Consider the following 16,912-nt stretch of genomic DNA (forward strand, 5'->3'; position numbering starts at 1 on the left):
GGTGTGGTGCTGAAGTGCAAAGGCTTTGGAGCCCCACAGCCTGTTATTAGTGTCCTGACCTCAGGGAAGTTATTTACCCCCGTTTCTGCATCTGTAAAATGAGCATACTGAATAGCACAGTTAGAACAGTGCTTGCGATGTTTCGTTTCACTGACATCTGTGGATAAAGAGCTGCCCAAGGAGGTGAAGAAGAAGGAACTAGAAGGAGGAGGAGGAGCTCTGAAGGTGCAGTGAGGAAAGACAGCTTCACAGAGGTTTACCTTGTCGAATTCAGCCAAGAGGACTGTACCAGAAGGTCTATACAGTGTCCATCTTTCAGCAGTTAGTGGCTTCCCCAAGAGCGATTGCTGTGGAATGGAATGAGCCGACCGTAAAGTGTTGAAAAGTGAGTAAGGGTCAACACTGATACTTTCTTCCCTCCCCTCACCGCGCCTCTCTCTCCCACCAGAGGCTTCCTCTAAGGACAGTGAGTTATGGATCATATTCCCCTTTTTCCAATCAATTTCGGCCACCAATGGGATAATATGTTGTACCAGGTTACCTTTCATTCTTCTACTTTTGTGCCTTGCACGTCGTAGGCGACTGAAGTGACTGCTGATACAGGGGCTTCTACAGACTGCTGAATTCGCGTTATTAGACGGCTCGCACCACGTCCAGGTCCATTCCTTCCACGACTGCTTAGACGAGTGTCATTCCCATCACGGTCACTTGGTGGAGCCCGCCCTCCCGTCTGGGACCTCAGGTCACGACCCCGGAAGCACATCCTTCGCACAGGCCCGAGGGAAGATGATGATGGCGGCGGCGGCGGCGGCGGCGGCGGCGGCGGCGGCGGCGGCGGCGGCCCGAGCCGTGGTGTTGCCCGCGGTGCGGCGGAGGCTCTGCGGTTTCACCGAGAGGCTCCTGGCCGGAGGTGCTGCCGGACGGGTGAGCTTCCCTCCACTTGTTTGGGTGCCGCCGGGACCAGGCTAGGCCGGGCCTCTCCCGCAGAACTCCGCGCGGCGAGCCTGAGTGTCGGGCGCCCGGCCGGGCCGCGGGCGTCGGATCCACATCCCCGCCCCCGCAACGGCGGGTCGGGCCTTCCCAGCCGGGAGCCGTGGGGCACCAGGCGGCCGGGGACGCTTATCTCCCGCCGGCGCTGGGCTGGCTTTGGTCCCCCGCAGCGCGTGACCCGCGGGTGACGTGGGGCATGACCCTGGCTTACCGGCCCCCTGCCCTAGTCACTTGGGAGTCATTATAAAGAGTGCGTGGTGATCACTAAAATCGCAGTGGTTGCCATTGGGGGAAATTAAAAAGTGAGGACCCCACCCCGCCCGCCCCGAGTTCTGTGTTTTCTTAAAACCGAGCGTCATCATCAGCTCTGCTTGCTGTGAACCAAGGGGTACCTAAAGGAAACGTGTGTCTGTATATGTATATTTCTCGTGCGAGACTAGCTTTGTCTAGAGGACAAGAAAAGCTGGGGACAGGCGAATAGTCCGTAGCCAACAAGTCAGTCAGCCAGAGTGTATCGTGAGCACCTGCGCTTCTTCCTGCCTTCTCTTTTTCTGCCTTTTCAAGACTTTGCTTTTCTTACACGGTGGACACCGTAAGCGTGTCTCCGCTGTGTACAGGTAGTTTTATATCCTTCGCTCCCTTTCTTGGCTTCCCCCACTCACCTACCCCCGCTTGTGCCCTCTATGGTGAATATTAAACATTTCTAGGAGAAGTATTGAAATAAAAGTAGTTTCTTTCAGGATAATTATACTAACTGTTTATTTGCCTTAAGGAAAGAAGGGCATGTGCAGACATGTTGCTGGCTTTAGGAAAGTGGTTGGTTGAGGAATGGTCTCAACATAGGCCAGCCAAGGGGTGGGTCTCAGTGGAATAAAAGTTAAGGAGGAAGGAGTACTTGATAGAGTCTCTTCGGGATAGATTTGGTTTTCTAATCAACATTTCATATTAGAATAGTGATAGGTTTTGCTTCTTCCCTCCACCCCCAACCAGTCACTGTATTTTGGAGGAAACAGATTGAGAAGTACACAGGCTGCTACACAAGTTGTTCTGAATGTCCCTGAAACGCGCGTAACCTGTTTGGAGAATGGACTCAGAGTGGCCTCTGAAGACTCTGGGCTCTCAACATGCACAGTAAGTGATTTAGTTTGACCCCTCATCAGGCGAGAGAGCAAACTGTTGATTTTAATTTAAGCTTTTCAGTTGGTTGGCAGGTGGTTGAAAGTAGCAGCAATTATTTTGCCTTGACAAGTGACTGTCACTTGGGAATCTCTTCCTGTGATACTTCCATACCACACAAGTGTCTGCATCTGGTTCTTGTAGCCTGTTGTGTCATGTAGTGTTGATAATAATGAGAGAGATATATTTGCTGGACTACTCTGTGCCAAATGTTTTTACATATATTATTTGATCTTTAGAATAGTTCTTTGTAGCAGGGATCATCACATCCATTTTACAGTTGAAAAACAAGATCAGAGAAGTTAAATGGTTTTGTCCAAGGTCACACAGCTAATACATGACAGAACCAGAATTCGAACCTAGATTTTCTGACAGTCTCTGATGTTCTTTATACTATACTTGTTAATTGACTGTAGTAACACATTGGGCTAAGAATCTGGGTCCTCAGTAAAGCTGGCAAGTAGGTATTTGTGGCACCCAGTAGCCTGATGACCAAAATTTTTAAATCTCATAGTTCATAGGACTGTACTGTCAATCCACTCAAGAAGACTTTAATGTTAAGGCTGGAAAACATTTGTCAGAAAAAAGAAGACTGCCCCCTACCCCTATCCCATCCCCTCAAAAGAAAGAAGATGATGTCTTATTTAATTCTTACTTGATTGCATTAAGGTTGGGCTCTGGATTGATGCTGGAAGTAGATATGAAAATGAGAAGAATAATGGAACAGCTCACTTTCTGGAGCATATGGCTTTCAAGGCAAGTTGTAAGACTTTTTTTTTAATGCATTTTCTTCAAGAGGCAGTAAACACAAAATCTCATTCTCAGGTAAGGAGAACTATAATAGATAGCATGTTTTACTTTTATTTTTAAAATCTTTTTTTCAGGATAATTACCTGAAATAATTACTGATAATTGCTCTGTAGAGCGAAACAAGGATTTTCTCTTGGGATATAAAGGTCATCTGAAAGTATGCCACTATTTCTGAAGCCTGATGTACTTTAGAAACCAAATTTGGTCCTTACATAGGCTTATGTCCTCATATTCATTGTCCCTAAGTGTTCAGAACAGATGAGGGATAAAGGAAGAGGTCATAATTTTTTCTTCTTCTTTTATTTCAGGGCACCAAAAAGAGATCCCAGTTAGATCTGGAACTTGAGATTGAAAACATGGGTGCTCATCTCAATGCCTATACCTCCAGAGAGCAGACTGTATATTATGCCAAAGCATTCTCTAAAGATTTGCCAAGAGGTATTGTTATTACTTATACTGCAGATATGTAATTTCCACAGGAATTCCGAAATAATTTAGTGCTGTTTACATTATGTTTGTTGAGAAAGAAAATGAAAAAAACGAACCAAACTTTGGGTGAGGAGGCACCTGTTTTTATTTTTTCCTCCAAATATGAGAAACGATAAAAATATTTGTAGGCTGCAGGACTTGTGCAAACCAGGTCCCAACACTTGATTCACATATTACTTCCTCCAGAGCCATACCTGTGTAGTGAACCATTTTTAATTGTTTTATTATTTGTTTACTTTTACTGCCTACTTTTTGTTTTTTCTCTATCCTGTTATCTGAATATTTTATTTCTACAAGTCAGAACAGATTTTCTATCTACTGACTGCTGGGCTTTGTTTTTGAACAAAACTTGCTTGCTTCTTTATTGCATTTGCACATTCTGGTTCCTCATCCTGGAGTGCACTTCTATCTTACTGTCCTTTCCATTACTTCTTTTCAAAATTCAATTTATTTAAACTAAAAAAAAAAAACCCAATACAGATCACTGATCCCCCACCCCCGCCCCAGCAATGATCAGTCTGTTCTCTGTATCTATGAGCTTGGGTGTTTTTTTGTTTTCGACTTTTTTTCCCCACATATAAGAGAGATCATATGATATTTGATATTTCTCTGTCTGACTTCTTCGCTTAGCATAATGCCATTGAAGTTCATCCATGCCATTGCAAATGGCAAGATTTCATTCTTTTTTATGGCTGAGTAATAATACTCCTCTCTTTGTATGTGAGTGTGTATTTGTGTATCACAACTTCTTTATCCATTCATTCACTGATGAACACCTAGGTTGTTTGCATATCTTGGCTGTTGTACATAATGCAGTGAACACGGAGGTAGGTCTTTTCAAGTTAGTGTTTTTGTTTTCTTTGGATAAATATGCAGAAGTGGAATTGCTGGATTGTATGGTAGTTCTATTTTTAATTTTTTAAGGAAATTCCATATTGTTTTCTATCGTGGCTGCACCAGTTTACATTCCCACCAACAGTGTACAAGGGTTTCCTTTTCTCCACATCCTTGCTAACCCTTGTCTCTAGTCTTTTTGATAGTAGCCATTCTAACAGTTATGGGGTGATATCTCATTGTCGTTTTGATTTGCACTTTCCTGATGATTAATGATGTTGAGAATCTTTTCATGTACTCGTTGGCCATCTGTGTGTCTTCTTTGGAAAAATGTTTATTTAGATCTTCTGTCCATCTTTTAATCTGATTGTTTGTTTTCTTCCTGTTGGTTTCTATGAGTTCTTCATATATTTTGGATATTCGCCCCTTATCAGATATATGATTTGCAAATATCGTCTTCCATTCAGGAGGTTGCATTTTCATTTTGTTGATGTGCAGAAGCTTTTTAGTTTGATGTAGTTCTACTTGTTTATTTTTGCTTTTGATGTCAGGTTCAAAAAATCATCACCAAGACTTATGTCAAGGAGCTTACTACTTCCTCAGTTTTCTTCTAGCAGTTTTATGGTTTCAGGCCTTCTGTTCAAGCCTTTAATTAATTTTGAGTTAATTTTTGTGTATAATAGGTGCCCAGTTTCATTCTTTTCCATGTGGCCGATTTTCCCAACACCATTTATTGAAGAGACTATCCTTTCTTTGTTGTATATTTTTGGATCTTTGTTGTAAATTAATTGATCATATATGCTTGGGTTTATTCTGGGCTCTCTGTTGTGTTCCACTGATTCAGTACCTGGTTTTATGTACCATACTGTTTTGATTACTATTCTTTGTAATGTTTGAAATCAGGGAGCATGATGCTTTCAGCTTTGTTCTTCTTTCTCGAGATTGCTTTGGCTATTTGGGGTCTTTTGTGGTTCCATACAAATTTTAGGATTGTTCATTATATTTCTGTGAAAAATGCCATTGGAATTTTTTTTTTTTTTTTTTTTTGTGTGTGTGTGTGGTACGCGGGCCTCTCACTGCTGTGGCCTCTCCCGTTGCGGAGCACAGGCTCCGGACGCGCAGGCCCAGCGGCCATGGCTCACGGGCCCAGGCGCTCTGCGGCATGTGGGATCTTCCCGGACCGGGGCACGAACCCATGTCCCCTGCATCGGCAGCAGGACTCTCAACCACTGCGCCACCAGGGAAGCCCCACCATTGGAATTTTGATAGGGATTGCACTGAGTCTGTATATTGCTTTTGGTAGCTTGGACATTTTAACAACATTAATTCTTCTGATCCATGAGCATGGACTATCTTTCCATTTCCTGTGTTGTCTTCAGTTTATTTCATTAATGTCTTGTAGTTTTCCTCGATTAAATTTATTCCTAAGTATTTTATTCCTTTTGATGCAATTGTAAATGGGATTACTTCTTATTTTCTTTTTCTTATAGTTCATTATTAGTGTATAGGAACACAACAGATTTTTGCTTATTGACTTTGTATCCTGCAACTTCACTGAATTCGTTCATTAGTCCTAACAGTTTTTTTGATGGAGTCTTTAGTGTTTTTTATATGTAATATGTCATCTGCAAATAGTGATAGTTTTACTTCTTCCTTTCCAATTTGGATGCCTTTGATTTATTTTTCTTGCCTAATTGCTCTGACTAGGAGCAATTTTTTTTATTCCTTTTTTGTTACAAAAACTCTGAAGCAGAATAAGCAAGTGTTCACTTAAAAGATTATTGATGATTGTTTTCATAGCAATAAAATAAAATATTTTATTTTTATTTTGTAGAAGTAAAATAATTATTCTGACAGCATAGATACTTTTTGTAGTTACCATGTTGTAGAGTGTTTTGGATATCTTAAGGGAAAGTTATTACACAAAACATTTTCCCAATGGGAGAATTAACCAAAAAGTGTAGCAGTTTTAGTGCTAATTGGTGAGACTATTAATCTTTAAGGTCCTTGTATAGTTGTAGCTAATTTCATTACTTTGAAATTTTGGATTCCTAATAGGCTTTCATTAATAATGTTTGAATGCCACTTTACACAAGTACCTTTGTACATATGTAATTTGTGTATATATCATCTCATTTGATCAGCATAGTAATCAGATAAGTGTCTCCACTGTGCAGTTGTGGAAATTGAGGCCCAGCCCAGACTGTGATTTTCCCCGGATCACATAACTTAGTAGCTTACTGTGGACTCAAATGCTTGTCTTCTCACTCAGATTCACTGTGTCAGGTTGCTTTGTCAAAACAACAACAAAACAAAAAACCTACCACCTGCAAATAAATAAAGTAAAATTTTCATAACCTGGTAGCCTAACTTGTGCATTAAAACCAATGAAAATGAAAACAGTGGAGGGTGTGTTGGTTTGAATTGCAAAAAACATTGGTTAGATTCTTAATGATTTCCCTAGAAACAGTTTTTGCCCCAGGACTAGTTAGGCACTACGAACAGAGGGCTGGGCCAGGCTACTTGAAGGGACTGTTGATTCTAGCCTGTTTCTCTCCTTTATTTACACAGAGAACAGCAAAGAAAGCAAAAAAGAGGACTAGAGAAAGGAAGAGAGAATTTAGAAGACCTTTTTTTTTTCTTCCTGGCTTCTGGCTGGGAAAGACAGAGTCCCTGCCAGTGGGAGTGGAAATGGGAAGGAGAGGCGCTCTTTGAGGAATCCAAAATGGAAGTGCTCTCTGAGGCAGATCCCGCTTTGGGAATTTGCTTGAGGCTTTTATACTCTCAGTTGGGTGAAACCTGGTGTGTGAGGTAATAATTAGATGTTTAGACAAGTGGTCTTCAAACTTTTATCATGATCCATTCTTATCAGTAGGAGACTTGAACATATATCCTCAATATAGGTATATGTATAAATTAAGTACATGTACTGCTGTACTAACATATACAGTATTACATATACATTAGAAAGAGAGAAGATTCTGAGTAAAACATAAATATTGGGAAATATGAATCCCCACTTTAGAAGGTACCAGTCTAGACTACTACTTCCACATAAAGGAGGGTCTTCACACAGGATCCCTTGTCCTCCCACCTGTCTTTGGGCTCTTCCTTACCCACCTGGGCCTTTATTTCTCTTGTCTGGATAGGGTTTTTTTGTTTGTTTTTAAATTTTATTGGAGCATAGTTGATTTACAACATTGTATTAGACAGAGAGATGGTTTTACAGAAAATTTTTTCTTTTTGCCCAGGATCTCGGTCCCAGCCTATTCTAGCAGTCTGTTTTGTCATGTTCGGTAGTCTGTAGAGGTAATTAATTACAGGAGGTCCTTGGTATTTGAACGTTATTGCTTCTGAGACAATTCACCTTAAAGTGAACTTAAAACAAGGAACAGAAATTTACAGCAGAGTAACAAAATGAAACTAAAGTTTATAAATTTGTTTTATATTGACTAAAATTTAGATTGTGATTGCAACTATATACTAATTCTTCAAGGATAGTTTAGGTTTTCCTTTTTTGGAGAAGTATGTACTTTTTCTGATAAAATTGCTTAATAGCATGATATATCCTTTAGTTCACTTGTGGCTTTTTGCAAATTAGGGTCATTTTTGTATAAACACTTGAGGGTTTTATCAGTTTTTCCAGTGGTCACTTTTAATCCTTTGATAGTCATGTTATCTCTTTTGGGGTACCTATCGTTTTTTTCAAATGTTAACTGCTCCAGCTCTGTTGGATCATCATTTATCAGTGACTTTACTAATTAATGGTCAGAATCTAACCAGCATTGACCAGAATCTAACCAGCATTGACCATTAACTGCAGTTAAGTGGGGAAAGATATTTGAGAGGACACTAATTCTGTAAGTGGTTCATTGGGGGTATATATTAGATTACGATGGTTCTTGGCTTCTTAATATAGTAGCCTCGTTGCTGTGGGATCTTGGGTAGTAGATATTTGGGTGATGTCGGCTCTCTGTGTGTACCTGTGTGCTCTGAATAGATAGATCATTTTCTCCTTACCATTGTCACAGAGAACAATATACAGTTATATGCAGATTTCCATGACCGTTTTGAAGTGGTTGTAGGCAGTCATTACAAGTGTTGTGGGGACTTCTGGCAAATTTAGTTTTCCTCAAGTTCATCTGTACCACAGGGGATTGCATTTCTCATTTTAATTTAGTCCTTTTAGGTATATCAAATTATAGAAACATTTATTTCTTCCTAGTTTAATCATTTAGTCAATATTGAGTGATGGTCACTATTGTGGCTTCTGATGCTAATTTAATAGATTTTAAATAGCGAAAATTTAAGATTTTAGTGTTTCTTCTTGTGTTTTATTTTCAATAAGCTGTAGAAATTCTTGCTGATATAATACAAAACAGCACATTGGGAGAAGCAGAGATCGAACGTGAACGTGGAGTAATCCTTAGAGAGATGCAGGAAGTTGAAACCAATTTACAAGAAGTTGTTTTTGATTATCTTCATGCCACAGCTTATCAAAATACTGCACTTGGACGGACAATTTTGGGACCAACTGAAAATATCAAGTAGGTATAATTCTCAGATTTTTTTTTTTGAGAAAAAATTTGAATTGTGAAAATTAAGATTCACAAACATTCAAAAAGTATGTTTCAAAAAGTAATTTTTTACCCCCAATAATCTGAATGAAATTGTACTTAAGCTACACTTTAGCCCCACCTAACTCCCAGGTGTCTGGGTTTGTAGCTACTTCTGGAATAAACAAGTGATGGTATTAAATCTTTTTTTTTGATATATAAATGTTGAAATTCTTTGATTACTTGTTGCATATATCCTATTTCTGACTTCATTTAACTTAGAATACCTTTAAGGTCCAATTTAATTTCAGGTATATTATGTGAGGATCTGTGCTTTTAAATTTCCTTTTAATATTGCTTTTCTTACTCCATTTACAGATCTATAAATCGTAAGGACTTAGTGGATTATATAACCACACATTATAAGGGGCCAAGAATAGTACTTGCTGCTGCTGGAGGTTAGTTTAAATTTCTGTGACTGTTTTAAACACAGAGTGATGTGCTTATCAGTTTGATGCTATTGGGAGATGTCTTTAGAGTTTTTATTTAGAGAGCAGATTGTTAAATGTGCTGGGTAAGGGCAGTGTGGAGCCCTGGAACCACACTTTTCCTCTGTCTTCTCTTTAGTAGAGTTTTTCTTTTTTTTTCTTTATTTATTTTTGGCTGTGTTGGGTCTTCGTTGCTGCACGTGGGCTTCCTCTCGTTGTGGCGAGCGGGGCCACCCTTCGTTGCAATGTACGGGCTTCTCATTGCGGTGGCTTCTCTTGTTGCGGAGCATGGGCTCTAGGCACGCGGGCTCAGTAGTTGTGGCTCGCGGGCTCCAGAGCGCCGGCTCAGTAGTTGTGGCGCACGGGCTTAGTTGCTCTGCAGCATATGGGGTCTTCCTGGACCAGGGCACGAACCCGTGTCCCCTGCATTGGCAGGCAGATTCTTAACCACTGGCCACCAGGGAAGCCCGGTAGAGTTTTCCAATGGGAAAACTTAGTGACCCTCCAATATATAAGTGTGCACACATAATGGAATTTACTTGTAAGAAAAGGGCAAATGAGTGAACTGGGAGATAATGAGACTTGGAAGATGGTGTTCTACGGTTTGGGAATCTCTTGAGATTTTAAATTACTTCTTGAGAACCAGCTTCATCCTTGGTCAGGCATGGTATGAGTATGTTATGTTGTTTATTCATTCTTTGATTTGTTCGTTCTTTCAGTAAGATCTGCTAGTTACTGAGAAGGGGAAGTATATTGGGGATTAGGAGAATATTTAATGGGAATCTGAACATGCAAGTGGCATCAGGACAAGGCTTCCTTGTGAGAACATGTTTGAAGCCAGTGAATGAAAGAAAATTCACATTAGATTTTGCTAGATTTCCTGGTAGTCTGAATTTAGGCAAATTATACATTTTATTGGTTTCCAGTTTTGTGTTCTCTTTCTCTTTTTAGGACAAAGTGAAGATACATGGAATGTTCTTTTGTGTAAATTTAATTTTTCTCTCTTTAGAAATGACAATAAATTAAAATCCTAGTTGCCCTGGATAGACTTTAGGCTCATTACTTGGGAATAATGGAGAAGATGAAAATGAGGGTTAAACATCTTAAAACATGTTACCTTTTTGCGGCAGATAAGTGTGCTCTGAAGTTATCTTGAGTTAGTAACATTGTTTCTAAAATGGCTGGGGTTCAACAATTGAATCTGCCTTGGAAAGGGGAACACTGTTGGTTGGATGGGGCCTCAGCAGCTAAGCTGTCTGGGATGTCTCTGCCATTGTTGGTGGCATATGGATGCAGTGGGTTTTATCACAGTTCACTGGTTCATTTTGACATCACCAGAGTTGGGATATCTTACAATTAATTAATGGCCTATCCTAGATTAATTAGCATTTTGCCTTATTGGTACATAAGTGATGATGTTTCTTATCAACAGTGGCATCTTAACCTCAGTGAAATAGGCCAGACCTAGCTTGATTTAAAAAAAATAAAATTTACCGTCTCCCTGCCTTTTGGATAGAGGTAGGCAGAGGTGGTGCTGGGGCAGGAGCTGAATATCTGGAACATCCAACCAGGAGGGCTATAGGTGAAGGTAGTAAAACAGTGGAAGTGGTTGTTAAGTGCTGAGAGCTGTGTGCATGTTTGTGGTTCTACACTCTCTGCTTGTCATCCTTGTATCACCAGGGTCTTCCTATTGTTTTGTCACCCTCTGGATTGATACCTAAGGTGGCTCTCCTACATAGTGATTGTGAAAACGTGTGTAATCATTCACTGTCTTGTTTTATACCAGAGATTTGTTTGGAAAATATGGGTGTTAAGTAGTGCTTTTATGTTCTAATGGAATGTTTCATTAAAAAAAAAATCTTGTGGGGGCTTCCCTGGTGGCGCAGTGGTTGAGAGTCCGCCTGCCGATGCAGGGGACACGGGTTCGTGCCCCGGTCCGGGAGGATCCCACATGCCGCGGAGCGACTGGGCCCATGAGCCATGGCCGCTGGGCCTGCGCGTCCGGAGCCTGTGCTCCGCAACGGGAGAGGCCACAACAGTGAGAGGCCCGCGTACCGCAAAAAAAAAAAAAAAAAAAAAAAAAAAAAAAAATCTTGTGATATTTTTTAAGGCACTTACCCATGTTTAAATTTGTCTTGTAAGTTCAGGAATCTTTCACTGACTGAATCTGTTTGGATCCCAAGTTTGGAAAATAAGGGATATAGAATCTACTCTTAAGTTTTGGATGGCAAGTAGTGAGTGTTTGAATAGCTATGAATTTATTCAGAAATTTATGAGGTTATTTTTTGTTCCTGTATTTTGATAGCAGAGCACAGAGAATGAAGCATGTCTTGTATCCAGCTTTCTTTAAATGATACAGTTATTCTTTTCTACTTTAAAAAATTTATTGAAAAGTGACTTTTCCTTGCTAGTTTGCATTCTAGGACTTTTAATTATTTAATATAACATGATTCTGTATGGAAAATGGTATTTTCAAGGTATCTTATTATCCTTATCTGTGAATCCATTGGTATGCCATGAAAACTGTGATTGTTCTTCAGAATGAGAAAGCTGTGCAGCCCTAAGCCTTATAACCAGGGAAATAGTGTGCTCTGTGAGCTTACTCTTTTTTTTTTTTTTTTTTTTTTTTGCGGTACGCGGGCCTCTCACTGTTGTGGCCTCTCCCGTTGCGGGGCACAGGCTCCGGATGCGCAGGCTTAGCGGCCGTGGCTCACGGGCCCAGCCGCTCCGCGGCATATGGGATCCTCCCGGACCGGGGCACGAACCCGTATCCCCTGCATCGGCAGGCGGACTCTCAACCACTGCGCCACCAGGGAGGCCCTGTGAGCTTACTCTTAAAAAGGCTTTTAGTCAGAGCAAGCAGTCCGTGTGTAACCTGTATCACATTATACCACCTTGAGCTTATTGCAAACAGAAGTATTGGCAGTTCGTTGTGTGCTTTACATTGCACTGCTACTGGATATATAACATATTTTCCTTCAATTTAGGAGTTTCCCATGATGAACTGCTTGAGTTGGCAAAGTTTCATTTTGGTGACTCTCTGTCCACACACAAAGGAGAAATACCAGCCCTGCCTTCCTGCAAATTCACAGGAAGTGAGGTAGGGCAAGCCTCCTAAGCTGGTGTTTAACCCTTTGGGTTTCTTGTGTTTTATTTATGAATGTATGTAGCAAATGTGCCTGTTTCTAACAGTAAAATGGAAGAAGCCAAAGGAGTCCAGCCGAGGATGGACTCAGTTGTTTATATTCTTTCCTGTTCCATATATTTAACCACCTATTTTTCTTTCCTAAGGAAGGTTTTAAGGAAAACATAATTTGGTCTTTTTGTGCTTTTTCTTTGATACTATGCCCATTTTCCTATTGTAGGGCATAAAAGTAATCTTTTATTTTAAAAACACCACAAAATTTGACTTTTAATCAGGTTTATTCTTGGCTAGGTTCTGCCCACAGTACATTTCTGGGGGGGTAGCTGTTAAAGCCAGAACTTGTAGAGAACCTGCTATGTGTCAGCTGTATCTTTAATCCTCATTAGAAGCTTAGTTTGCCACATTAGGGATGATGCTCATATAGTTGTATCTGGAAAGAAGCCTTATGTTGGCAGTTGCATAAGACTGTAGCATTGGCAGTACAAAAATAAGCCTGTTATGTCAAGATTAGCTTAAATTTAGAGAGTCAGAAAAATTCAGACTGACAGAAGATTAGTTCTACCAGTGAAATAATGCATCGCTTTTTGACCATTATCTGGTGGCTGTGTCTGGACTATTTCAATTGGAGATCTTTTGGTGAAATTCTTCTAGACTAGACTATACAGTGTAAAGAGGCCTAATTGTTTAAAAAACAAAGCAGTGTCATGGTGAGCATTTTAACTTTGCAATTAATGGAGCTGGTGAGTTTGTTTCTTGTTAAGCATGTTATATAGTGGTAATCTTAACTAGAGCTTTGTATCCTTTATCCTAACTAGATTCGAGTGAGGGATGACAAGATGCCTTTGGCACATCTTGCAATAGCTGTTGAAGCTGTTGGTTGGGCACATCCAGATACAATCTGTCTCATGGTTGCAAACACACTGATTGGCAACTGGGATCGCTCTTTCGGAGGAGGAATGGTAAGGGATTTTAAAAGTAAATTTCCGTACTAAGTGAGAAGATGAAACTGTACTATGAATTCTGACTCAAAATATAAACTGATCCTGGATTGCATCCTGGGCCAGAAAAAAACAAATTTTTTTTTGCCATATTGGCAAATTTTGAATAAGGATAGAAGGATTTGTTAATAGTAATATATCAGTGTTAATATCCTAATTTTAATAATTGTACTGAGGTTAATATCCTTGTTTTCCAGAAGTGCACATTAAAAAGAATTCAGGGGTAAAAAGGATATCTGCACTGTACTCTCAAACAATTGAAAAATATGTTAAAGAGAATGATAAAGCAAAAAAAAAAGGGTAAAGTAACAGGTGTTAAGGAATTTGGATAAAGGAAATTCTTTGTACTATTTATGTTACTAGTCTGTAGTCTGAAATTACTTCAAAATACAAAGTGTATATATTTATACTCAAAGATTTTGAGAAAATACATGTCATACAAGTATCTTAGGCTTCACATGCAATATAATTTCAATTTTTTAAGCAAACAGCCCAAAGCTCTACAAATTGGGCTGATAATAGCTAATTATTTTTATTTTAAATTTTTGTTGTTGTTGGCAAAGCATATTGGCATGGGTTATTCAATTTTTTGGTTGATATGGTTATAAATGATTATTAAACAAAGCTGGAACACAGAATTAGAAGTCATAACCATATCTCACATCAATCACTGCTAGAAGTGGAATGCTGGGCTGGATTGACCAAGGGACCCTGTAAACATGCCTGAACTACAACCTGTGAGGTCAACCCATTTTTAATTTTAGGGACAGCTTTGGCCTGATTGGATTTTTCCCTTTTTTTAATTTTAATTTTAATTTTATATTGGAGTATAGTTGATTTACAATGTTGTGTTAGTTTCATGTGTACAGCTAAGTGATTCAGTTATATATACACATACATATCCATTCTTTTTCAGATTCTTTTCCCATTTAGGTTATTACAGAATATTGAGTAGAGTTCTCTGTGCTATACCGTAGGTTCCTTGTTGATTATTTTATACACAGTAGTGTGTATATGTTAATCCCAAACTCCTAATTTATCCCTCCCCCAACCACGTTTCCCCTTTGGTAACCATGAGTTTGTTTTCAAAGTCTGTGAGTCTGTTTCTGTTTTGTAAATAAGTTCATTTGTATCTTTTTTTTTTTTTTTTAGATTCCACATGTAAGTGGTATCACTGACTTCACTTAGTATGATAATCTCTAGGTCCATCAAAATATATTATTTTAGAAGTGGGTGCAGCTACTAAATTAATTATAAGGATTCACTGCTTTAACATTATGAATTTCTCTGGGGATGATGCATTGGGCTGGTGAGATTACTATAATTCTTAGTTTCAGTGAATTTTAGCTTTATTATTCAGATACTGCTGGATAAAACTGAGAAACTCGGCCTTTTAAGGCAGTCACGATTTTCACATCTCATTTTTCTTTCTGGTAATTTGGACACGTATACCTACAGTTCTCTTGGACAGTTTTTTTCCCTTACAGAATTTATCTAGTAAGCTGGCCCAGCTCACCTGTCATGGCAACCTCTGCCATAGCTTCCAGTCTTTCAACACTTCCTACACAGATACAGGATTATGGGGCATCTATATGGTTTGTGAACCAGCCACTGTTGCAGACATGCTACATGTTGTTCAGAAAGAATGGTGAGAAAAAATTTAAATCATGCTTAGAATTCCCACTTTAGACTAGTTTCTTTTTACACTGTTGATGCTGATTAATTTTTTAGCTTAGAATTCCCACTTTAGACTAGTTTCTTTTTACACTGTTGATGCTGATTAATTTTTTATGGTGATGTTATTAGCATTTTATTAAGAGAACAAGACTTAAGTAGTAGCAGTTACTGCCATGTTTTTAAAGATCACAGATGTTTCTTTTAAGTCTCATGTGAAGCTGATTTATACTATAGAAAATTCTTAATCATTAAGAAGCAGATTACTTCAGAAAGATCTTAAAAGTTAAAAATGTTTAAATGCCAACTAGAATTCTAGGAAATATTTCTAAAAGTTATCTGGCTTGGAAAGGCTGTTATGAAAATGAACCTGAAGTTGCCATTGCTAAAAGAAAAATGTAGTGTTTTAGTCAAAACTAGTACCTTGAGACAGGCAGAAGGGCCCAAAGCTTCTTGGAAAACTTTTATTTAGTTCTGGTCCCTTTCCTCCACCATTCTTAAATGGCTTACATCTCTCTAAGTCTAGTTGGAGTGTAATCATTAATTATTAGGTTTAAGTTAGACTCAACTGGATTCTTTTGAGAAACCAATGACCCACTGACCTATCTATCCCCTAGCAAGTCAGATCCTATCAGATGAGGATTCATGAATTTTCAAAATGACTGTAGCATTTCTCAAAATGCGGTCAGCCTATTTTTATATTGTATTGAATCTCTGCTAACCATATCATTTTTGAGAAATTAACACTACCAGGAAAATAATCAGTATTATTTTAACTTCTGCTTAACTGTTGGGATCATTAGTAATTTCAACTTTTTACTAAATTGAAATCATAATCACTTGTACATTTGTGGTGTAATACATAGGAATATGGCATCCTTTCTAGGAATATGGCATCCTTTCTTTCTTTAGGTCATTAACTCATGAAACGCATAACATTTTCAAACTACTTTGACATTTGATTTTTCCAAATGGTTTTTAGGATGCGACTCTGTACAAGTGTCACTGAAAGTGAAGTTGCACGAGCCAAGAATCTTCTGAAAACAAACATGTTGCTGCAACTTGATGGTAAAAGAATTAAAGACATAAGTCCTATTTTCACATGGTTGACTTATGTTCCAGTACTTAGTTTTCCCTTTTCTTTAAAACAGGTTCCACTCCCATCTGTGAAGATATTGGTAGGCAAATGTTATGCTATAATCGAAGAATTCCCATCCCTGAGCTTGAAGCAAGAATTGATGTAAGTAGTCCTTAGATACTATTGGGTCTTGTGTAAAATGATGCTTGTTACAACACCTGGAGATATGCATCATAAATCTTGCTTTAGCTCAAAAACAGGTATAGAATGTCTTCACTACTACAAAAAGGTCTGAATGCTTGTGTCTTCAATTTTTCAGGCTGTAAATGCTGAGATAATTCGAGAAGTGTGTACCAAATATATTTATGATAAGAGCCCAGCTGTTGCTGCTGTTGGTAAGCCTGGCTCCTTTTCTCCTATGCAGAAAGTTGGCTAAGGACTTTCCTTCTATTTAGTTGTAACTGTCTTTTCTTTTAATCTTTAGGTCCTATTGAGCAGCTACCAGATTTTAACCAGATTTGCAGTAACATGTGCTGGCTTCATGATTAAAATGCTCCTAATAAACATATTTTGAACATATATATTTATAAAACCGAGACCTTCAAGTCCTAAAGAAAAAAAAAATGAACATCTATACTGGTAAATATGAATGAAATAACTATCTCAGATTTTGA

At 38.9% G+C, this 16,912-nt stretch overlaps 1 protein-coding gene across 1 annotated transcript; it reads left to right on the plus strand.

The window, feature by feature from the left end:
- Positions 1-792: 792 nt before the first annotated feature.
- On the plus strand, positions 793-16,859 carry PMPCB (peptidase, mitochondrial processing subunit beta; the record flags this gene model as incomplete). Its single annotated transcript, XM_079711244.1, has 13 exons — positions 793-924; positions 1,981-2,121; positions 2,836-2,922; positions 3,285-3,414; positions 8,648-8,846; positions 9,234-9,313; positions 12,331-12,443; positions 13,304-13,447; positions 14,974-15,134; positions 16,143-16,228; positions 16,312-16,400; positions 16,558-16,633; positions 16,723-16,859. 13 exons carry the CDS (start codon positions 793-795, stop codon positions 16,785-16,787), a joined length of 1,503 nt encoding a protein of 500 aa, XP_079567370.1. The 3' UTR covers positions 16,788-16,859.
- Between the last annotated feature and the right edge of the window lie 53 nt (positions 16,860-16,912).

This window comes from Hyperoodon ampullatus, assembly GCF_949752795.1.
Source record: "Hyperoodon ampullatus genome assembly, chromosome: 9".
In the NCBI taxonomy this organism is placed as follows: Eukaryota; Metazoa; Chordata; class Mammalia; order Artiodactyla; family Ziphiidae; genus Hyperoodon; species Hyperoodon ampullatus.